The 24,916-nt window shown below is 35.4% G+C and overlaps 1 protein-coding gene and 1 long non-coding RNA gene across 2 annotated transcripts; both read right to left on the minus strand.

Moving 5' to 3' along the window:
- Window positions 1-761: 761 nt before the first annotated feature.
- Window positions 762-1,327, minus strand: LOC148780212 (uncharacterized). Its single transcript, XR_016042994.1, has 2 exons — window positions 1,185-1,327; window positions 762-1,097 (listed from the first exon to the last, which is right to left on the minus strand). It is a non-coding gene; the product is annotated as an uncharacterized LOC148780212 (long non-coding RNA).
- A 903-nt stretch (window positions 1,328-2,230) lies between these two features.
- Window positions 2,231-18,796, minus strand: LOC18427529 (serine/arginine-rich splicing factor RSZ21A). Its single transcript, XM_020663239.2, is given in 7 exon segments — window positions 2,231-2,463; window positions 2,565-2,672; window positions 3,209-3,434; window positions 5,884-5,940; window positions 5,943-5,971; window positions 18,693-18,759; window positions 18,762-18,796. Coding segments are annotated over 6 exon segments (423 nt in total). The 5' UTR covers window positions 18,781-18,796; the 3' UTR covers window positions 2,231-2,463; window positions 2,565-2,647.
- Window positions 18,797-24,916: the final 6,120 nt, after the last annotated feature.

Below are 24,916 nucleotides of genomic sequence, written 5' to 3' on the forward strand. Positions count from 1 at the left end.
AATGTGTTCCACTATGTACTTTTAGGATTTAAAATTCCTTTTTCCCCTCTATGTTTATACATCTGATGTCATCATGTCAACTAGTTGTTTTTCCAACCTCAAAACAGCCTTCGAGGATTTTAAAGGTGTACCTCAATTTTAAATTTCAAGGTGACTTCATTATATAAACTTTTTTTCTTACACACAATTAGCTTATAAAAGCACTAATCATGCAATTACAGCTTTGCTCCTATGGGAGCACATATTGTACGCTTAAGCAGCTTGCAAATTCCTTCTCTCTTTTTTTTACCATAATTTTGAGAGCCATCTAAGAATCACGATGGTTATTGAAAAAATAAAGGAAAAAAATAAAAGGATTTCTGAGTTCTTCAACATATAGTTATTGCCCTCCAAATGTTCACAGAATCATGATGGTTATTGAAAAAAAAAAGAAAAAAAAAAAGGATTTCTGAGTTCTTCCACATATAGTTATTGCCCTCCAAATGTTCACTTTTTTGACATTATACAACATGGGTTTATATCCTCAAATTAGAGTCCAAAATATTAAGGTTGGTTTTCACCAAGGGAGCAAATAGACAGCATGCTCTTACAAAAGTGTGGAATCTTTCCACCAATCTCTTGGTATGAGGCAGCATAACATACTCTGGTTGATTGTATATTTACTCCAACCAAAGGACGAGCTCATGAGGCTTTCTTTTATTGATATAGTGGGACCATATTCATGCAAAAGACGCTACTCTTTTTCAGACAATTCTAAGAACTTTTTACACCAAAATTACATCTTAAGATAAATTTTGGAGGTACACCCTACTTTGATTATTTAAGGTTGCAAGCTTAAATAAAATGTATGCCAAATTTATTCCCAAAATTTGGGATCCGTAGCTGAGAGAGTAAATACATAGATACAAACAGAGTGCAAGAGAGGGGAGAGGGGGGTCATGATACACAGGCCAGTGCCGTAGCTCGGTCCAGTGAGATGAATACTCCGCAACAGCAATAAGCAAAATACAAAGCTTGATGAGCCTCAATAGCTAAACCAGGCTGTTTATAACATCTGCTATTTAAATGGCAGGCTGGTGTTCAATCACAAGTTCAATCTGTAGCCCATCAGTTTGTAACATGATTAAAAATGGAGTTCATCACCAAGATAATATAATTTTGCATAGTACGAGGCAAGGTAATACCTGGTCAACTGTGAAGCAGCTCCCTCTCATGATGTGACCTTGTCAAGGTATCCTTTAGGAAAAATTAGAAAAACAAAAACAAAAAAACCGTGATATTCTCCAAAATAAAACCTGATGATAAACATGATAAAATTTTATGGTTTGTTGCAGGAGATACCCAAATATGGTTTGTTGCAGAAGATTATTGAAAACAACCATTAAGTGTTTCATTGTAGATGGACAAGCATTTATTGATGTAGAAGACCAAGCAATGAAACTTTGGAGATGCCACACCAGCCAGTAGGGGTTTTGTTGTCAAGGGCATCCATTTGTTTGTCACAGAAGAATCGTAAGGACATCTACTTTATGGTTTTTTGTAGAAACAAGCACAATTATCAATGTGGTTGACACAGCACAGAAGCTTCGAGATGCCACACCAGCCATTAGGGTATGTAGAAGAAGTCCATCCATTTAGGGTAAGTTGCAGAAGAAAAACAAAACACCAGTCTTGGGGTTTTGTTGCACATGGTTGAGATTTACCAGTGTAGATGATCAAACACTGAAGCTCTGGAGTTTGTTGCAGAAGACACCAATTTAGGGTTTGTTGAAGAAGACAACCAATTTGGGGTTTGTTGCAGAAGATTAATGAAAACACCATTTTAGGTTTTGTTGCGGGATGGAAAGCATCTACGATGTAGACGACCAAGCAATAAAGCATTGAAGCCATCACATTTGGCGATGCAGGCAAAGAAAACCGCATTAAGCCAGAAGGAGATGATAGGAGCAAAACCCATGAAGCAGTGGTAAGTTCCCCTATGAGCCGTTTAAGCAGAAGCATAACTCTAAAACAACACAAAGGTAGAGTGGTCTTAAGTTAAAATTTCTAGATACAGAAACCTGTAATCTAAACTTTCAATTACTCTCATCAAATATGTCCATGCTCAGAACGTACAAAAGGAAATGGTCATCATAAACAGGCTTCGCAAAAGAGCAAGCAGCATTAAGTAGGAAATAACTTATCCAACATCCAGCAGTTGAGGAAAGCATTCTAGTGTGCAACAGAAGAGTGTGAAAATTTGTCTAGTCGCTAATCCACTTTATAGAAGCCATTCATATATACCACAATGTCCACTGATCTATTGAAGTCTCTCTAGGTCTTCAGACTGAAACCATATGTTGTCATCACCAGAGTCTGAACTCGCTCAGCATTCAAGTACAGTAACTGAGATATTCAATTCTCATGTCATAGAAAAATTTTATTTAACTCCGGCTCCGTGTTCCACGCCGACCCCTTGGACTCCTGAAATTGTTATAAAGAGACGTAATTTAACAGCACCCAGTGTCAAGAAACCGGTCAAGGATGCGTTATGGTATGAGCATTATAGTAGATTAACAGCGTACCCATTGGCGTAAGATGAATCACGATAGCTTCGGCTATAAACAGGTGACCTGCTGTAACTACGACAAGGTGAATAACTGCGGTGTCATGGTGATCTTCTACCACGTGGACTGTAGCTCAAAAAACCAAACAGTTAAATTGCAGACCAATGAACGGCAATGCATGCATCATACCAAAGCAAACCATTGTCTTTCTCTCTCTCTCTCTCTCTCTCTCTCTCTCTCTCTCTCCCACACACACACAAAACATCAACTATAGCAAATCACATGGGCTCAAAAAAGAAAGGAAAATTTTGTTGATATACACTGATGATCATGCTTATTCAAGTCGAAACTAATTTGAGGGGTCGCAACCCAACAATCAAAACATAAAGAAGTCAGACAAAACAAAAACTGAGCATTAGCTGGTTATGTTTGACTTGGCATGGGTTGTTTAGTGATCGCTAAATGATGTTGACTTCCACCAATCGCACAACTTTTGTGGCTTATAGTCAATATGCATATTGACAACTAGATATATACATTACCATCAGCAATGAATGGCAATTAATTATTAAAAATTAATAAACATCAGTGAATTTCCTACCATATTGTGACAATGTAAAAGAGAGATAAGAAATTAAATAAAAGGGAAAAAAAAAAATCACCTGCGACCGCAACTTGGGCTTCTTCTATAACAAGGACTGGGGCTTCGACGTCGTCCACTTCCCAATCCCCCAGGACCAATACGTAGGCGACACTCCAGAGCAAAATGGCCAGGCTCACCACATTCATAACACTTCATGTCATCACCACCCCCACGCCCACGAGAACCACCGCGGCCTCCACCACCCTTTGAATTATGAGAGAGCTCAACACGCCATCCGTTTTTCCCTATCAGTTAATTACACCAAAAATCAAAGAAGAAATTTATTATAATCTCTAACTCAAAATATGAACTCTATGTCGAAGTTCAAAACCACAACATCTCCAAGGTAACAAGTTCCCCAAGGGCAACCCATACGCATTGGCAACCCCAGCAGAGTAATTGGAATCCAGTGTACATCACTTCCTAAGATGAACATCGTCCTTCACATGGAGGCAAGTTTACATATATCAAAGATGACTCTCTCAATATTTATGCCGGTAATGTCATGGTCAAGCTTTGGTGCATTTATAGATAATTCTTTTGGCGAAGTAACAAGAAGGAACATAAGTCCAACTTAATCAGAAGGGACAATGCAAGCCACCAAAAATAGGTGGGGATTCAGGTTTTATGTAGATAGTAAGAATTTATATTGGCGTTGGCCAATAAGTGGCATCAGCATGAAATGATGATTTTGGTGTAGCTCTTGCCTTCAAGAGTTTTTTTTTGTATCTACATTCTCTACCCACCTGATTGCTGATTTTTTGTACAGGGTTCCCCTCTAGGGCAGCCTTTATACTGCTGTACAGAACTCCCGTCTTCTGGGATGCTTATTTTTTGTATACAGAACTTCTGACTTGTGGGAAGCCTATTTTTTAATCTCTTGTACTCCATATTCTCTCTTTTAATAGAATAGAACGGTTAACTCTTTCAAAAAAAATGTGGCATCAGCAGCTAGGGAGACCAATAGCCTCTGTTATTAATCAATAACGTCAACAACTGTTGGACAAGGATCAAAAGAAATGAGGAGGCACTCTAGCCATCTGTTGTCCGAGACAACCGTCAGTAAGACAAGCCAGTCCAAGAAAGGCATCAAATTTCTGCAATAGCAGTAGCGTAAGCTCTTAAGCAGTCAGCCAGTAACTTTATTGCGAGGCACCCAGATGTTCACAAATTCAAATGCTTTGAAAAAGAAGGAACCAGAATCAGCTAAGATCCACATTCTCGAAGTTATCAAGATTTTGTAGCTTCATGTTAGGATGTTTGCCATTTTAATACCCTTGACATCAGTCTCCAGGCAGATGTTGCCCCTTCAAGTTGACATCCACTTCCATGAGACATATAATGCATAGGTAAAGCACCTTGGCTATTATCTAGGCTTATGGATAGATTGGCAAGATAGGACCTCCAGGACCGTACAACAAGCCTATTGACCCCACAGGAGATCTAGTTTACAACTATTAATTCAAAATCAGTGAAGGACCTTCAGGGTTTCAAGACATTGGATCTAACTGATGGAAGGAGCGGTTGCCCTCACAAGAACCACCATCCGAAGAACCCAGATGCATTATTGGGTTTATTGAGGATTCATCAGATTTAAAATAACCTCCCTCATCAACCCAGACCTACCAGACAGCAATCTTCCATACTGTTGAAAAGTCAATCCCAAGGTAGCATGAGTGATAGGTTGTTTCTGAGATTTAGACAAGTACCATTTTACTTTGATAATTTCATTGTGAAACTACATGAAACCAATGTTCAAGAAGGCGGGTTATCTTCTTCATATATGTGTAGAGAGGGCGAAGGGGCTTGCATCAAACACTTTGAGGTCATTTTCTTATTTTTCTTGTTCTTCTTATATGGAGAGAGAGAGAGAGAGAGAGAGAGCATATGGGTCTGTATGTATATGTGTGTGATAGAGAGGCGCCTTGCATCTAACACTTGGAGGATGTATGTTTATCTTCTTCTTTATATATTTTACATATGGGACTGTATACTATGAGACCATTTACCTTTTTTTGGGTAATTATGAGACCATTTCCCTTTCTTACAAGGAGGTTACAATTATCCCTAACCATTAGATGTCAAATTGGATAGCTTGGCGTGTGTCACGAAGTTCAAAAAAAACTTTTTTTGAACTTTGAGCGAAGTTAGTAACATATTCACAACCACCCAATTTGAAATCTAAAGAACAAGATTGATTGTGACCTCCTCGTGCGAAAAGTAAATGGTATCTTTCTATATTTATTTATATATATATATAAAAAAAAAATAGAGAAAGAGAGGGAACTTGCATCAAACACGTTTGAGGCCATTATCTTTATTCCTTTGTGGAGAGAGACAAGAGAACAAGAGTTCCACGTTGTGAATGTAGGATTGGGAATCAAAATCGTATTTTTTTCCTTTTTTATTTTCTTTTTTCAATTTTTGCCAAGTCAGCCACCTGTGAGAGTCTAGGTGGGCGCCCAGGTACATGTCTGCATAAGGCACCTGCCTAGGCCCATTCAATTCACTCAGACCTCAGGCAGCCAAATTTTTTAACACTGTATGAAACAGATAAAAAAATTGGGGAACAGAATGCAAAAAAAAAAAATGTAACCCAAACAGCCAGATGATAATATTGTTGGAAGTAAAGCTATGATGATTGCCCCAAAATAAAGCTCAAATAATATAATAGGGCAGAATTAGTTCCCTTACCATCCAAGCCACGAATTGCATCTACAGCATCTCTACGGTCATCAAATTCAACAAAGCATAACCAGGTGGTTTCCGAGCAACCCAGACACTGCATAGCAGCAAGAAACCAAGTAAGACATTCAACTTTTGTCAATCAGCAACTACATGTGGAGGTCTCTCGACCAACTTAAGGCCACTGCATGCCATTCAGAAGCAAGCAAGATCCCCGAACAAAATATCAGCTTCTAAACGTCAACGTGCTCCAAAAATTTCGCAGAACTGCTGTTAATAAACTGTCAAACTTGCTGAAATTTATCAGGAATTTGACTGCATTAATTAATTAAAGAACAAGCAATGTAAAAGTAAACTATTTTTCCATAAACTTCTTTAAAGCAAACTCTAGATAGGATATAACTGAATTGTAATCACGGACAGGATAAAAAACAAACTTAGAAGTATTTTATATAGGATTTTAGAGCGAGATTAGGGGATTAATACAAGGTTTAATCCAAACATATTAGTGATAAAGATGTATTAAGTGAGGTGCACTGGATCACGAGAGCAACGTGCAAACCTAATTAGGGGCATATAGAAAAGGCGAAGGTGAAATTAATCTTGAAAGCTAGGAGGAGAAGATTAGGGAGTGCAGGAACAAGAGGAATCGTGCAAGAAGGGTTGGGAAGGTCAAAAAGATTTGACAACTAAGAGACAGACAATCCGTGCAACTCATATGACCGATTCAATGAATAGAGTGAGTGAGGAGATAAACTCAAGGTAATCGGCAACAATAAATCAAAGAGACGGTAGAACTCGTACGAGTATCTTTAAACAAAACCAATGAGTTACTAACTCCAATTAGTGGGGAAAAAGAGTAACTTAAACCATAAATACAAAACGTAACAAAGAGAGTAGGAGAAGGCAAGGAAGTGGAGAAAGAAAACTAACTTGCCATGATCCTAATCCCAAAAAAAAAAAAAAAAAAAAATTGACAAGTTAATTTCTAAGATTTATTCTGAACAAATATCTAATTAGATCACTGAATTTAGAAGCTAAGCATAAAAACTCGAAATCTAGATTTGAGTCTAAAGAGAACTAGTGTTTTTAAAATCAGCTCGGCCGTGAAACTTGGCCCATGGCTTGGCCAAGTTACACAGGCAAGTCTGAGTCAACTCGCCCAGGTCCAGGTCGAGCCAACCAAAGAGTCAACAATGAAAAAGGAAATTGTAGCTATTGTAAAAGTTACACTTAAATTTCTAAGTGACACATAAAATCAGAAATTTTTACTTATAATAGATTGTAAATCTCCTAAAGAAGTGTTAGAAAAAGATGTAAAAAATCTAGCTTCTAAACAAATATTTCCTAGATGACGAGTTATATTATCCATTTTTTAATTTGATATCAAATTTATTAAAGGTGAAACTAATTCCCTTCCTGTCTTTGTAACCTATGAATTCTTGCAGAAGAAAAATGGCATAGATAAATCCCAAACAAAAGGTATCTTATGTTAATGGTAATACCATTAGAAAATAAAGATCTAGAAGCTGAAAGTATAGCAACAAAAAATTTGGGTGCTTCTAGATAGTATAGCAACAAGATATTCAGGCAAAACCTTTCATTTTCCAATTAGGACAACTGGAAAAGATCATTACTTTTATGAACAAATCCTTATAGGCACTGAAAGTGTTCATATTAAAAACAATTATAGAGGAAAGTCGAACATATGTTGTTTCTACTTTAATTATCAATAAGATTATATCCTTCGAAGAATTCGGTGAAAAAACATTTTCCTGCAAAAGGTTCAATGAACAACCAAGAAATTATAGATCATATGCATCCTATTACCAGTACAGTTATATGGATGCATGGCACTATATTTTACTTCTTCAAAATAGAGTGTTCACTCATTCTTGGAAAATTATATTCTCTTAATCATTCAATCAGAATATTCCACATCGGTTCCTGCTATGGTGAGAAAAATTTGGAGCAATCACCACCATCTTACAAAAAGTACAACATTAATATTAAAAGTTCAGAAATGACAATATTGAATTATTACATTTTTATAGCTGAAAAGTATATCCCTTGGATCCTAAAATGGACTTATTTTATTAATTTAGAAAAGAATCCCTCTACATTAGATATATTGGTAGAAGCAAGATGGTATGACAAAATTAATGAAGATAATTACATAGAAAAGGAGGATAATAAAATCTCCTCTAACAATCGTAAGTTCTTTGATCCCTATGAACAGTGTTTGCAAAATCGAACCGGAATGGTCAACGGACATGGGCTCAAAAGCAGTTCAACCTGCCTAATTGGAAAACCACCAGATTCAACCATTCTAACCTGGCAAGTCCTAACAGTCAAAAAAGTGTTGAACATAATAATAAAAAAATACAAAATAAAATCTAATAAAATAGGATAAGTATATTTAAAGAATGATTATACAAAACACATCCAAATGAAGTTGAACATTAATGAAAAAAAAAAATTTTAAAGAATCGATTTGTGTCTAGGGGTATATTTGAAATTTTCTAAAAAAATGGAAATAAGTACTAATGACCAAAATAGTTTTTAATCTTTGCTACAATATTAAAAAATATATTACTTTATTTTTGAGATTTTATATTTTATTTTTTTTGAATTTTTTTTAAAACACCTGACAGGTCACCAAAACCGGTCGAAACTGGAACCAGCCAGTAGCCGGTTCCAATCTAACCGAGTGGTTACCTGTTAGATTGCCCATTTTTTTTAACCTTGCCTATGAATAAAAGGCAAATGACATACATGGAGTTAATTCAATAGATTTTGAATGTTTCCAAAGAAGAAATAAATGGGATTGATACTAAATGGGATTGATACTAAAAAAGTTGAAAACTTAACGTAAAACCAGAAATACAAAACTGAAGAAGCCTCTAGGAAATCTCCACAAAGCAGATTCCCTGACAAAAGTAAAAGTAGATTATTGCCTTGTCAATTCAAGTAAAACCATACTCCTCCCCTATCAAATCAAGTAATAGCGTATGCCCTCGAAGAAGAGATTATCTTGCTTGTTAATAAAAAAACAAGATTCCATTATCTAAGAGATAGGGATCACGCGTATTGAATACCTTAGAAAGATGATGCTCTTATTCTTAGAAGGTACTCAAAATGAAGAAGCTCTTGCCACTGACTCTCATTTAGAGCTCTATATACGAAGGATAAGGGGGATGAAGAAGGCATCAATCTTCAGACCTCTTTCCTCATTATTCTCTCTCGATCTTGATCTTGATCTTGCATTTAGCTTTTTCTCTCTTAATTTGTAATTATTGCTTTAAAGTTGCAAAATATAAAAAAGTCGTATAGTATGCAGTTTTTAATGTAAATTTTTATATTTATAAATCATTTAATACAAAGGAAACTAGAGGAGATATATTAAATTTTTTGTTATTATTATTAAGAAGATTCAAACTTTCATAAAAAACTAATAACAAATAGGAGTTTTAAATAAATGTCACACGTATACAAAGCTTTATATCTCGTAAATTTAAAGTGATAATTACAGATTCAAAGAAAAAGAAAGCTACCACAAGATAAAAAATAGAGAGAGAACAAGAGAGAAGAGCGATGCCTTTATCTTCTTTGCCCTTCTTATATAGAGCTGAAAAAGAGAATTGTTAGTAAGGGCTTCTTCCTTTTGAGGTGACGACCTTATCCTCTAGGGATAAGAGCATCTTCTTTTTAAGTGAATGTCACACCTATACAAAGCTTTATATCTCGTAAATTTAAGGTGATAATTACAAATTCAAAGAAAAGAAAGCTACCACAAGATCAAAAATAGAGAGAGAACAAAAAAGAAGAGCTCTAAAGAGCGATGCCTTTATCTTCTTTGCCCTTCTTATATAGAGCTGAAAAAGAGAATTGTTAGCAAGGGCTTCTTCTTTTTGAGGTGACGACCTTATCCTCTAGGGAAAAGAGCATCTTCCTCTTGCGGTTTTCAGTACATGTCATCTATATATTTTAGATACAGGAATCTTCATTTTTGTTGGACCAGCCAGGGATCTCTGTTTCAAGGGAATATGTTTTTACTTGATTTGACAAGGAGGGAATCTGCTTTTATTTGATTCGACAAGGCAGGGAATTTACTTTTACTTTTGTCAGCAGTGTTTAAAAAAAAAAGGGGTCGCCGGATTGCCCATCCGAAAAACTAACCTGGATCGGGAAATAAGCAGTCTGGATCGATGGATCGGACAGTTCCAACCTTCAAATAATTTCCAAAACACACTATATATCCTTAAAAAATCTAGCTTCTTAGGTTCCAAAAAAAAAGTTATGGTTTTTTCTTGTTTTAATAAGAAAATGTGTCTCATGTATGAGTGTTGTCTCGTGTATGACTGCTTGTTGTCCATTACATTGAATTTATACGGAAAAAAAGAAAGTTTTTGGAATGGAGAAAAAATTAAACTATGAGAGCAAAATAGTGAATTTAAAAGAAATATGAATATTTCCATTCTCTCTCTCACACACACACAAACATATTGGACCACTCTTTTTCTTTCCCATGGACATACAAAAACCAATTAAGAAGAAATTGCCCGATCCAGAAAAAAGAAAAATACTAAGTAAACCACACTTGCCCAGTCTTCCTTTTTTTTGGAATGTTCAACTTAATAAAAGAGATTGTACAAGTATAAAAAATGATCTCCCCCACAAGGGAACAACATACAAAATTCAGCCAAAGGGTGAGGGGTACACAATTATATACAGCCATGGCTTCCAAAAGAGTCAAGGTGGAAACCGAGTAAGACCCAGAATCATGTGGGTCCACCAACACTAGGACTTGATGCACCTTCCTTAGCAAGGGCATCGGCTAGGGAATTGGCCTCACACCAGACGCAAGTCCAAGAAATTGCGAATGGCCTGCATATCTAACAAATCTCGTTGAAGATATCGGCCAGTCTCCACAAGTGGGTTGCCTTTCCTGAGGCACATGAAATGACGCTCTTAGAATCCCCTTTGACCGAGAGGGCACTACACCCACTGGGATTGAAAGCCCTTGCTCCCAAAGCTTCTACAGTGGTGTTATCAGCAGTGCCGATCGATATAGAGTAGGGGAAGAAAGTATTGCCCGCATGGTTTCTGAAGATGCCCCCCTATTCCAGCTAGCCCTGGGTTGCTGAGGGACCAACCATCGAAATTAAGTTTTAGTTGACTGGTTCAGGTGGCTGCCATCTAACAGCACGGCTCACCCTATCTGGGGTAAGATGGCATAATGCCTGCCAATTGAGCGAAAAATCCACCAGTGAAAAATGCTTGAGCTGTTTGTGGTTTCTAGCCTAGAAGGTCGCTAGGGATCTAATGCGCTCCCTAAGCCCTTCCGAGGTGGTTGTGGTTCCTCTGAAGATACGACTATTGCGCTCGGTCCATATTACCCAAAGAGAAGCAGATATGGTCACGTTCAATAGCAAGATGCCTGCCTTAGGCCACGGCATAAACTGAAGCGTGTTGAAGAGGCAAGGGAAGAAGGTGGGGTGACCTAAAAGAGCCCAAAAATCTGTAAAGAGGCTCCCCAAATCTTGGTAGCCAGTTTGCAATGAAGAAAAAGGTGGGCATTTGTTTCCTCTTAACAAAGGCACATGATGCAAAGGTTGGGGAGAGACATCCCTCTCCTATGGAGGTGATGGACCTTTTCGAGTGAGGCTAGCCAGTTTAAGATTTGTAGTTTTGGAGGGACGAAAGGATGCCACACCTTGGCTGATATGGGGGGGAGAGAGACAGGGGAATAAGGGGAAGGAGAAAAGAGGGAGAGATAGAAGGAAGATACTGAGAATTTGCCAAAGGAACACTGAGTCCAAATAAGCATGTCATCCCCTGAACGAGGCAGGAAGACCAAGTCCATGAGGCCCTCCAGAAGGAGGAAGGCATCCAATTTATGGCCAAGCAAAGGTCTTCTAAAAGAAGGGGACCAGGTTCTGTGGTTGGACAAAATGGGTAAGTGGTTGAGGACCGAGGCTTGCCCAGTCTTTCTTTTAACTAAGAAGAAGAAAACAAACAAGTAAGAAGAAAACTGCTAATCATAGGCTAAAATCATGATTAAAATTCGATAATTTTGGGATCAATTTCAGTGAACATAAAAGTAAGAAGAAACCTACTAATCATAGGCTAAAATCATGATTAAAATTAGATGATTTTGGGATCAATTTCAGTGGTGTTTTAAATCTTTCTAACTTTAGTTGTTGATCATTAGATAAATTCATCATATGAATCTTGACCAAAATAATGATTAGATATTGGTAAAAAGGAAGAAACTCAATACCTTTCTCTTTCCTATAAATTGGGACCGAATTTAGCAGGTTTTTGGCCTTTTAATTTTTTAAAAAAAAATTACAATTGATTTTTTAGATTAAAGCATCCTATGAATATTCCCAAAAATAGTTACTAAAAATCGATCAAAGACAACTAAAATGGTTTTTGTTTCCTGTAATTTTGAAAACCCTTTCTTTTAATTCCACATCGAGGACCTTCAAATGTTATTTTGGAGAACAAGGCTATAAAAAGCCATATGGATCATTCACATGAAGGTGGGAACTTCACATGGGAACTTCACGTGAAGTGGGAAGTTCCCACCGTGCACATGGACCCACAAGGAGAGAGGTGGCCACCACACGTGGAGAGGGGTGGGCCACCACACGTGGAGAGGGGTGGGCCACCACACAAGGAGAGCAGTGGGGCACCTCTCTTCCAATTAAAAATAAAAACTACAAGAATAAGAACTGGGTGGCTCAGTTAGTGACAAAACCAACCGGCTCTGTCAGAGAACCAACCGGGTCTCTGACCGGTTCTTTCGAGAACCGCCTGCTCCCCAATACATCTAGGGAACCAGGACAGCTCCCTCGAAAACCATTCCGGAGCAGGTGATTTCGATCCAGATCGATAGTCTTTCAAACACTAGTTTTCAAGGGAGCCATCACAATTCCTTAGATATATTAGGAACCAAGCGGGTTCCCGAAAGAGCCGGTCGGTTCTCTCACAGAACCGATCGGTTCTATCAAGGAACTAGGCGAGTCAGCCTAACTGAACCGCCCAGTTCCTGATTCTTTAAATATTTTTATTTTTATTTCTTAAATTTGTATTTAAATTTTTTATACTGGAAGAGGGGTGACCCGCCCCTCTCCTTGTGGCTTACCCCTCCCCCTGTGGGCCCATGTGAAGTTTCCACCTTCATGGTGGGAACGCCCGACCTTCACGTGAAAGATCTATATGGCTTTTTCTATAGCCCCACCCCCCACATAACCATTGAAGGTCCCCAATGTGGGACTAAAGGCAAGGGTTTTCAAAATTCCAGAAAGAAGAAACCATCTAATTTCCCTCGATCAATTTTTAGTCCCTAGTTTGGGGAATATTCATAAGATTCTTTAATTTAAAAAATAATAGTAAACAAAGAAAATTTTAAAAAAAAATAAAAGGCTAAAAAAACTACGAAAATCAGTCCCAATTATGGGAAAGAGAAAAGTATTACGTTTGCCCTCTACCAATTTTTAATCCCTATTTTGGTCAAGGTTCATATGATGAATTAATCTACCGATCCAAAATAAAGATAAAAATAAAAGGTTACATATGATGCATATTATCATAAGCAGTATGAGCGTATTGTTTATCACTTATGATGGGAAGTCGGAATAGATAACCATACGGGCATGCGACAAAAAGAGAAAAATAGAAAAGACAACAAGAATAAGATAGAAGGCATGATGACACTACATATACCATTCCAACAGGTATAGGTATACACCACATGGGGCACAATGAGTCACACAAACTCCTAACATCTGCCACACATGATACATCCACTAAGCTTCATCGTTAACTTACCAAGTTATCATTTAAAAAAGGTTTTTTTTCCTACAGCCCATGACAATGAGTATTGTATACAATATAGAAGCCGGAGAACTAAGCCAACTATAATCTATTAGGCAAATTGAAAAGGCTAAGTCTCTCTCTCCATCCCTCCCTCCCTCCCTCCCTCCCTCCCTCCCTCCCTCCCTCCCTCTCTCTCTCTCTCTCTCTCTCTCTCTCTCTCTCCCCGCCCCCCCAAACTAGAATTTAGTAGTGGGATTACATGTGTTGCACATAGAAATGAAAGAAGTAATCATATAAATAACCTTCTAAATATGGAGTGGAGACAACGTAAACATGTAATAAGCATTCATAAAACTAATTTCATGGACATGCAATGTAACAATAAATTGATATATGATAGACGATCAGATTTTGCAAGTTTAGAATTTTTAGATAAGCGATGAGAATAAAGAAGAATATCAAATTATTCAAAGAGGAAAAGTAAGCACAGAATTCATTTGCCTCATTTGTTCATTCCCCAAGACCACAGCCAGTAGCATTTTCGGATTCTGAAAATCATAATTTTTTTCAGTTTTGGATTTTGAAAAAAATCTGAAAATACTCATAGAAATAAATCATTAAATTGAAAAAAATGATAAGATCTCAATTAATATTTGGTTATTCTCAAAAAGTTACGAGAAAACAGGTATGAATATAATAATGGAAATTATTTAGGTAAAATTCAAACAACATAAATTAAAAGGGATTTGTTCGTAAAATTTTTAATGTATATTTTATTTAAATTTTTATACTGGATTTATTCACAGATTGTTTTTCATTGGACACTGATGTGCAATGGGGCATGGGCATCATGCTCAGGGCTAGGAGCATTTTCAAAACTTTCAAATCAAAATATTAAAATTCTGGATTTTCAAAATCCAAAAATGCTCGCACAAAAAATACTAAATTTCAAAATGATCAATTATGGTTCTTGAAGATCCGAATTATGGGCTGTTTGGACATTTTTAAAAAATTGCAAACAAATTAGGTACGAATGTACTAATGAAAAATATTTTCGTAAAATTTAAATAACATAAATTAAAAGGGATATATGTGTAATTTTCTCTAAAGTCCTTATTTAAATTTTCTATTAATATTTACTATACTTTTCATTTAAGTTTTAAATTTGATTTCTTCATATATATTTTTATCATGTGCGGAGCATTTTTGGGTTTTAAAAATCCACAATTATTTAATTTTTGGATTTTGAAATCTTAAAATGCTCATAGGAAAAAATCACTAAATTTCAAATGATCAATTTCGATCCTAAAGATCCCAATTGTGGCCTGTTTGGTTTTTTTAAATGTTTACAAACAAAACAGTTATAATGTAATAACATAAAATATTCAGGTAAAATTTAAACAACATAGACTAAAAGAAGTATATGCATAATTTCACTCTAAAATTTATATAAATTTTCTCTTAATATTTATTGTTCATTTTAATTAATTTTTTAAATTTGATTCATTCAAGCATTTTTTCTGATTGGATGCTAATGCGCATGGGGCATGAGCATCATGCTTAGAGCATTTTCAGATTTTTAAACTTAAAAAATAAGAAACTTTTGGATTTTCAAAATCAGAAAACGCTCATAGAAAAAATCACTAAATTTTAAAAATGATTAATTGGGGATCTTAAAGATCATCATGACGCCTAACATCTATCCCATGTTGTTTTCCGGTGCTCAAGAGAGTGAGAGAAAGCGAAGAGTGAGAGAGAGGAGAGAGAATAAATCCAAAGAATCCCCTATCAACCAAAATAAAGGCGGTGGCAATTTTCTGGTTGATGCCTGCAAAGAGTGAGAGGGGGGAGAGAGAATAAATCCAGACAATCCCCTATCGACCAAAAAGAACGGAGGTGGCAATCTTCTGGTTGATGCCAGAGAACTCCTTGATGATCAAAAGATAGAGGAGGATGATGCAATGTTCTTGTTGAGCTCTTCATTTCGCAAGCCTGCCCCATCTCTCCTGAAGCCAAGCTCTTGACTTCGAGGTTAGGGAGAGGTGATTTGCATAATGACGTTCCCGTTATTGTGCTGGCTTTATCAACATTGAGTATTGGGATAATTTGGGGTGGAACAATCCCTATGGTTCCCATCTATGAAGCATTAGGCAGAAGGCATATGTTGATGCATTGAGGATGGACAGTATATAACCAACAACAAACCAAATAATCCACCAAATAACATTGAAATCAATGTCAAAAGACAAACAAACGACACCAAAATTAGAATGCTGGTACATAATAAAACAAAGGGGAACTCACTCTGTAGGAACCAGATATCCTTGAAAACTGAAGAAGATGCAGGTGAGAAGAAACCCTAAAAGCAATACATGGTGAGCATTGGTGCAGGGGGTTTGAACTTTGAAAACCGTTGCTAAACGAAATACACCTTCTCATCCCTTGCTAAGAGATGTTTTTTAAGGAGATACACCTCACCTTCCCGTCTATTGCTAAAGGGTGTTTCCGAAGGCGATGCACCTTTTCAAAAGACACGGCTTCTCAAAATTATATCTTTCTCATTTATTACTTCCCGATCTCTCTCGCATTTTTGTGTGATTGTTTACTATGAGACCATTTATTTTTATTACAAGGAAGTCACAATTACTCCTAGCCATTACATATCAAATTGGATACTTGGGGTGTGTCACAAAGTCCAACAAATTTATTTTATTTTTTTGACTTTGAGTCTAGTCAAAAGCACACTCACAACCACCCAATTTGAAATCTGATGGACAATAGTGATTGTGACCTCCTTGTACTACAAGTAAATGGTCTCTTTGTATACTTTTCCCATTTTTATTTCTTTAATTTTCTATTTCCCTCTCATTATTTCTCTACTTATTCATCTTCCGTAGTTCTCCTTCTCTTTCACATATTCATATCTAGATCATCTATCTTTCTAATTATTTTCCTACTATTTCTCTCCTAAAATCTCACCTTAATTTACTATCCTTCTCACTATCTCTCCTACGTAGTTCTCTTGACGTCAAATTTCAATTTATATATATTTCTAATTTACTTTCCTATTTATTTGGCTCTCTAATTAATTCAAAAAATTAAATTTCCTTTAATCACGTATTCTCATGGGACTACACTTTTAGCCTAAATGTCTTGAATATCAAGGGTAACTCATGCATTTCCATGAGAATACACCTTTTGGCCTAAACTTCCACAATATCGAGGGTACCTACCCCATATTCACTCTACGATTAGGGTCCCTTCTTATTGTCTTGACACATGTCCACCCCTTAACATTCGCTTAGTAATGTAGTAATAGATAAGGAAATTTAAAAGGCTTGCTCTCTTTCAACCAACTAAGCTCTCTCTCTCTCTCTCTCTCTCTCTCTCTCTCCAACTCCCAACCCTACCCACCAACCAAAAAAAAAAAAAAAATCTAGTTCCTATAGGTATAGATCGAGGATCCCATTTCCTTGAATCATCACCAAAATCACACAGAACAGAACCCATTTCTTCAAATTTTCATTAATCCACCATTTCTCTGATCCTTTGAGCTTCCTTTTCTCTCTTCTTGGCCCCCCATCACCAGAAGTCTAATACTTTCTGGAATCTGAATCAAGATTAGAAACTCATTTTGTTCATGAATCGGGGGATAAGAACTTCTTTTTGGATGTTTTGGCAAGCTTTAAAAGTGGTTTCTCCTCTAACATTGGTCGATTGAAATTGGGTTCCAACAATAATGGCTTTGAGGGCTCAGGTGATGAGCATGGAAATCTTCGATGCATATTTTCAATGGGAAAAATAGAACCAAGATAAAGCTGAGACGATACCATTCTTTGAGGGCTCCAATTCGGCTTCTGACAGGGTTTCAATGCTCTGAAATTCCAGAGAGATGAGGAAGTTCATGAAGCGAGAATCTGATCAGAAAGAACAAGAAAGATGTGTGGCATCGATGAGTTGTTAATCCAGTATGGCATCAACCACTACTAGAGAGAGATTCTTCAGTGTAAAATAGCAAGAAAGCCTTTTTCTCACTTTGTGCCTGATATTTTTAGTGATAAAATAGGTTCTCCACTTTTATACACTTGTATGGGAAATGACTTAAAAGTCTATCACAAATATTCAAAAACATTATTTAGGTGTTCTAGACAAGTACGGCTAGCCTAATTGTGCTTTATCGCAGAAATATGGCACATCCAAACAATATCTGGACTGATTTTAGAAAGTAATAACTTTAAACGGATAATACTCCTTGATACACATATTTTCCATCCAAACAGGCCCCGCGCTAATTTTAACCACCCTCAAGAAGCTCTCACCCTTTTAATGCAATTGTTAGTTACACAACTAGAGGATTTAGTGACACATGCAAGCACAGGATAACCCAACTACTAAGGTCAAGCAGACAAACATATGAACAAAATGTTATATGAATAAAACCATGAAAAATCAGAATAAAAGCCCCAGACCAAGATATGGATAGATAAGGACTATATAACCATGAACCAAAATCATCATCGACAGAAGGTCCCTGAGAATGAAGGAACTTAGCAGAGTCAATACAGTGAAAGCAGCACTTGGTAAAGGACAAAGACGACCTGACTAAGATCAGTATAGAGTGACCCCCTAAATACCATCAAACAGTACTTCCCAGCTGGAAAACAGAACATGCCAAAAATCTTATTCTTATTTCGCTTGCTAGCATTATATTGCTCAATACATCCACTTTCAAATTGGCCTCATATAATAATGCATAATCTAATAATTTAATATGGCAATGGAAAATCAAAATATATACAAGACGACGGAAAATTACATTGAAAATCACAATCAACAAAATAGTAAGTTTAAGAGAAGCATCAGTGACTAATGTATTCAATGTATTGTAAATTACAGAATAGAAGTCTTTGCATACAAAAAGCAAGCAAATTACACATAAGAAGTACAAAAGCCTAACAACTTATAGGAGTAAATATTCAACTGTAACTCACCTCCAGAGGACACCATATAATCGAAATTCATCTTCCAAGTCACGTTCAGTGACTCGTGGATCCAGGTCCCCACATAAACACGAGACATTATCGTACCCTACTGACAACCTAAACCAACACATACAAAAGTTAATTTGGGATAGAGCATGATAGAGCACATAAACTATGTAGAAGCCCAATGAAAACTAGCTATACTTCTTGCAATAAAGTAAATTGAAGTATTGAGAAGAAAAAGCACAGAAATGTCCCACAAAATATTAGGAACGAACCGACAAAACTACCCTAAGAAAAAAGCGTGAGCACGAGCATGTGCCACTAGTATATGAAATAAAATTTCTCTCACAAAATTTAATTTCCTTTTCATTTAGTGAGCATATGTTTAGAACACTCTTCTCTTTCACTCATGCTTCAGGATGACATCCTATAAAAAGTTTACTTTTAACATGTTAACAAGGTACAGAAGGAATCCTTGATGTCGAGTTGTAGCTCGGCCACCCTAACCACCCACGCCAAGGACCCACTCCTATTTCCTAAAAACTTTGTCCTTATTTTTTCAATTAAAGATTTATCTTTAACAAAAGGTCAACGTCTCTCTCTCTCTCTCACACACACACACACACAATATCTCTATCAAATGATATCACCTCTATCTCTTTCCCACAATATCTATAACAATGGTATCGCCTATTTCACCAACATCCAGTTTAACATCGAGACAGGCAAATTTGATGAGACTGCTGGTGGATACTTTCCAGAGACTTCAGTTTGTTACTTTGAAACATACAGAAATTTTGAAAAAGTAATCGATCGGCAAACATATTTCTCCAAAGCAATAGAATGTACAAGTGCAAGGTAAAAGCATCACAGCCAAAAAAGAAAACTCAGTTTGAAGTACACACAAATGAATAGTTATAATCAATAAAATCGCAGCTACTTAACAGATACACACGAGAATATTTTTTGAGTGAAAGTTAATACACAGGATAATATTTGGGTTTATTAATTAATAACTGTGGCTGATCAATCACTCTTGCTTTGATATAGAAACAATTCCAAACAAACAACTGGAAGAAAAGTAATATCATAAATTACTACCACAAAAAGTGTACAAAAGGAGGGCAAGATCATGGAAATCCATCAAATGCAAAACAGTCATTCCCCATTGTTATCGTTCACAAAGGAAAGAAATGATAACATAGAATATGCACCATTGCTTTCAAAGAAGACGGGTTAAACAAAAGGGGATATGCCAAATTTTGCCATGTTCTCTTTCTGTGTCCAGGCAATAGATTACCAATGATCTGACCCCAAAGAAAGCACTTACCTATCAATCTTTCCATCAAAAGTATAAAGTTCCAGCCAAAAAACTCAAAACAACCAAAAACTAGAGCCAGGACTTATAATTCTTATAAAATTCAAGCTGGTCTAGAAAAGTTATTCCTTGTTAACTATTGAAAAATAAAGAAAAGCCATCTATTTAGGAATACAGAGATCCCATGCCGAAGTCAAACTATCCATACAAAACCTAGTTCCGCTAAAGCCTAGTTTTATTAACCAAACAAGGAGAATAGCACGTTTTGAGTCATAACTTACTTTTACAGAGCAGTCTATGGTGTTCTTTCCACTAAAAAAACATCCACACAGAAAGCATAATCGGAAGAAAGTTCAGAGAGAGTAAAACTAGAATAGATAAAGAGAACATGAGAGAGAAAATGGCTACCTGAATGAGAGTGGGTAATGAAGTAGGACTTGTGAGAGTTGCAAAGCTCAAAGCGAGAATGGGTAACGGAGTAGGAATCGTTGGTAGTATTCTTTTTAAAATTTATCAAATTACCTCCAGTATAAGGTGGTAAAAAAAATCTCGAGCATTGTGAAGACCTCGGTGTTCCAATGGTAAACGGTCTCCCTAATTACAATCTTATAAATTAACAATTTATGCCATTCCTTCAATCAGAAAGAACTTTATATAAAATTTGATATTTTAAAATATAAATCAAGGTGCACATTTAAAATCCATCGAAAATGATTGTTTTGATATTGAAAAAAACTAATCAATCATCCCGACAAAGAGATGTATAGATATGGAGTAAAAAATAGATTTTAAATTTTAAAAGAATAATGATCATATGAGACCCTCCCACATCCATGTATGTGGGACTCCAAAGGATCTTCATTAAATTTTGACAGAGATATCTAAAAAAGTCAAATCCGACACCCATGTGATAACTTTTCTAGAGATTTATATCAAATTTAATGGTGATCATTTGAAGTCCTACACACATAGATATATGAGGGTCTCATAAAATCATTACTCATTTTAAAAATAGTACATCTTGCAACACATTATTTAAACCATCTATTTTCAAAAAAATTATGTGTTTATTAGTAGGCTTGATTTGAACTATTTTTGGCATCTAAAATTTTATAATTAGAGATAATAATAGATTTTGCACCATCTTAAGAATTTGGACACCAAAACTTCATTTCATTACAATTTTATGCAAACCACACCTTTTGATTTAATTTAAAAATACCCATGATATAACATGTAGCCCTCTGTTATTAATAGTTATAAAAGAGTAAATTACTAAATAGTTCATCTCTTGTGGTTATCTTCATAAAGAAAATATATACAATGAGACTTTTTTTTTATACAAGAAAGTCACAATCACTTTTTTTTTTTGGACAAATGTTACTACTTTTATTAAAAGCTGCGGAAATGCGATTACATTGTCAGAAATAACAAGAGAAGATAACAAAGCAACACTCCCCCCTTAGCAAATTCATCAGCCACCGAATTTACTTCACGGTAAACATGAGAGAAAGTTACCGTAATAGAAGAAGATAAATCCATAATGCGTAACCCTAAGAACGAAGATCCCAAGGGATACCTTGCTCCTTGTTGCACCACTTCACTATATTTAGTGAATCCCCTACTATATTTAGTGAATCCACTTCACAATCACTTATTAGGCACAAAGTTCAAACTAAAATTTCACGAATGTTATGACATACTTCAATCTATTATAGTTTACATCCGGCAACACCCAAAATATAACTTAAAATATGAAGATGCGGCTTCCATAGTCACTCCTTGAACGATGTGGCTTCTTGTCACACCCCAAGAATTTACAGTACTGTTATTCCTGAGATGTGACAGACAAAACATATATACATCTATTGATAGGACAAATTTACAGTGGCGAGGTCTTACAAAGTAAATAAATAAAGCTAGCACAACAACAGTATCTTCCAAGGTTGATCTTGACTAGCACTCAAAATGAATCCGCAGTTATCCTGAAAAAATGTTTACCATAGTTTGATGAGTTTGGCTACTCAGTAAGTGATCATCATAATCCTAAAAATAATCATGATTGAAAGATATCAATATTTTCCAAAATGAGATCTATTAGCAGAAATGCATCAACAGTTTCACTTTCAATATATGCATAATTAAGTATAATCCAAGTAATTGAAATGCTTATAACACTTTTAACGGTAGTACATAATTCAAAGGATTTCACAAAATACCCTACTGGCGTCCCAAGTAGGTCACCTATATACCCCATCAGCGTCTTGATGGGTCCACTTAATCCCTATCGGCGTCCCAGATAGGTCCACTTAATCCCTGCAGGTCCACTTATACCTCACCGGCGTACCGGATGAGTCCACTTAATCCCTATCGGCGTCCCAGATAGGTCCACTTATACCTCACCGGCGAATCGGATGAGTCCACTTGCATACTTAAATTATTTCTAAATCTCTTTAAACATTCGAAAGCAGCAATATCATGTACTCAACATATCACTGAAATCATTAACATGAAGTTCACTTGAACCATTAATAACAGTCACTCTCTATAACATTTCAAAAATAACCAATCAAATATTTTGGGCTCAAATTTAGAAAGGTAGCAGTTTGTAAAGGCATTCTAGCATAATTGCCAATTTAATATGTATAGAAAAACTCTTATAAAAATTCAAAAATACGGAATTATCACAATTTATGGGATATCAATCCACAAATAAACATTTCACAACAATACTATAATCAATTGCAAAAATGTCAATTTTTAAATAATAAGGCATTCATTTGCACATGAATTTTACAATGTCTAAATATTCAAAACAGTAGAAAGAAATATCACAATTTTACTAAAAGCAGAAATATCACATTTATTTCTAACAATAAACAAGAAAAATAAATAAATTTATTTTTGTAATTTACAGCATTCAAAATTTCTAACATAGATAAATATCACAATTTTTATTAAAAAGATTATTTTTCAAGATAATGAGGTCACGTGCGCATAAAATTTATCGCGCCTAAAATTCATGATAATAAGCAGATATAATTATTTCATTTCATTTTTAAAAAGAATGGATTATTTTTCGAGACAATGGGGTCACTTACACACAAAACTTATAAAATAAAGATCCTGGACGGAAATATCACTATTTATTAAAAACAGACTATTTTTCAGGAAGATGATGTCACTTACTCACAAATATTTGAGAGGGAGCTTCCGATAAAAATTCGGTTCGAGAGAGAAGTTCACTGTGTTTCGACCAGAGAGAGAGAGATCTCAAAATTTTTTAGGGTGGGAGTGCTCACCTCCGCTATTTAAATTCTTATGACGTATTATTATATTATTTTATTACGCTCTACCTCATACCTGAGGTGTCGCGTTAAGAGTCTGCTTTTAACATACGAAAATCACGTCCACTAAAGGACGTGGCATTTAAACCAAGTAAAAACTTTTAAAAATAGTGATGGTCCCTAAGGACCATCATACTCAAACAGACCATCACCTATTTAAAAGCATCTTTTCTCTCTTTTTTTTTTTTTTTTTTTTTTTTTTTTTTTTGAAATTTTTGGATTGTTACACTTCTACAACCACATCATCCAAAAATCAAAACCCCTGTAAAGCTTTGTATAGTTTTTTTTTTTTCTTTTTTGAACCCACTTGGTATTTCTTTTGTTAAACTAATCAAATTATACTGCAGTATTTAACAAATTATAAGCCCTTGCTACTTAAGATCCTACTGCAGGTGGGGGTCTCTTTCCTAATTAATGTTTGAAAAATATTTGATGAACTTTGATTGGAGGAATAAGAGTGTCTAATCAACAACTAAGATGCTATGCAAAACTGTAGTAAATTTCAAGACAACATTCGGCTACATGATTGATGAGTTTTTGAGGGAAACATGAAATTATAAATTTATTTATTTTAATGTTAACTTGGGACCTAGAGGGCTGACCATCTATGCCTTGAGCCCATCTCTGATTCCTATCAATTATTTTAGTAAATCACACTTATAATATCAATTATTCCTATTCATGATCATGTTGTTTTGAATAAATTTTTTTAAAAAATGAATAATTTAAAAAAAAAAATGAAATGATAAGTAGTTCATTCTTATAATTTTCAGATAAATTTATCGTATATTATACACATTGAACATATGAATAAGGGGTAGACATAGACATCTATTATTGGTTTGCTTTGAATTAAGTAGCTCATGCTGCCATCCATTATTGGGGAAAAATGGTGCATTGTCATCCAGGGTATAGCACCCCAACTTTGATGTCGGTGCATAATTTTAGATGTATTAGTTATCATTGATAATTCACTATTTTAATAACATGGTTTTTCGATAATGAGTTATCCATTGTTTGGAAGTGTCCAGCACAAAGTTATATGAGATACATTTTTTTTATAATGAGTTATTTACTGTTTGGCAGTGTCCAACGCAAAGTTATATGAGATGAACTTATAGGTGGTTTTACATATAACTTTATCTTTATAAAAAGTAAGTTTTACTCTATTCACATTAACTTGTTAAAAATCACATCCTTTTTTTCATAAATAGCTAAAAATAGTTAGAATTAGTTGAAAAATTAAATAATATATTAATACCATACATAACATGACATATGCACCAAACAACTTAAAAGATAATACTATCGAGCGTATGTTCGTTGTTAGTAAGATAATCTATTCTACATAAAATAAATTGTTGTCCAAATCGTATGACGTACTATGCCACCCAATTGACTACTGGGCGAATGAGGATTTACCATCAATCAAATTGGCTGACACAATTTTCTCATAACAACAAAAACAATAGTTTAAACATGAAATATGTCACAAAAATTTAACCAATGTTGTTTAATTGTTCTAACCGGTCAAAACCAATTGATTAGATAAGCTAAAACAATTC

The sequence above is a fragment of the Amborella trichopoda genome, chromosome 10, assembly GCF_054954075.1.
Source record: "Amborella trichopoda isolate Santa Cruz 75 chromosome 10, AtrichopodaSantaCruz75HAP2 v2.0, whole genome shotgun sequence".
Classification (NCBI taxonomy): Eukaryota; Viridiplantae; Streptophyta; class Magnoliopsida; order Amborellales; family Amborellaceae; genus Amborella; species Amborella trichopoda.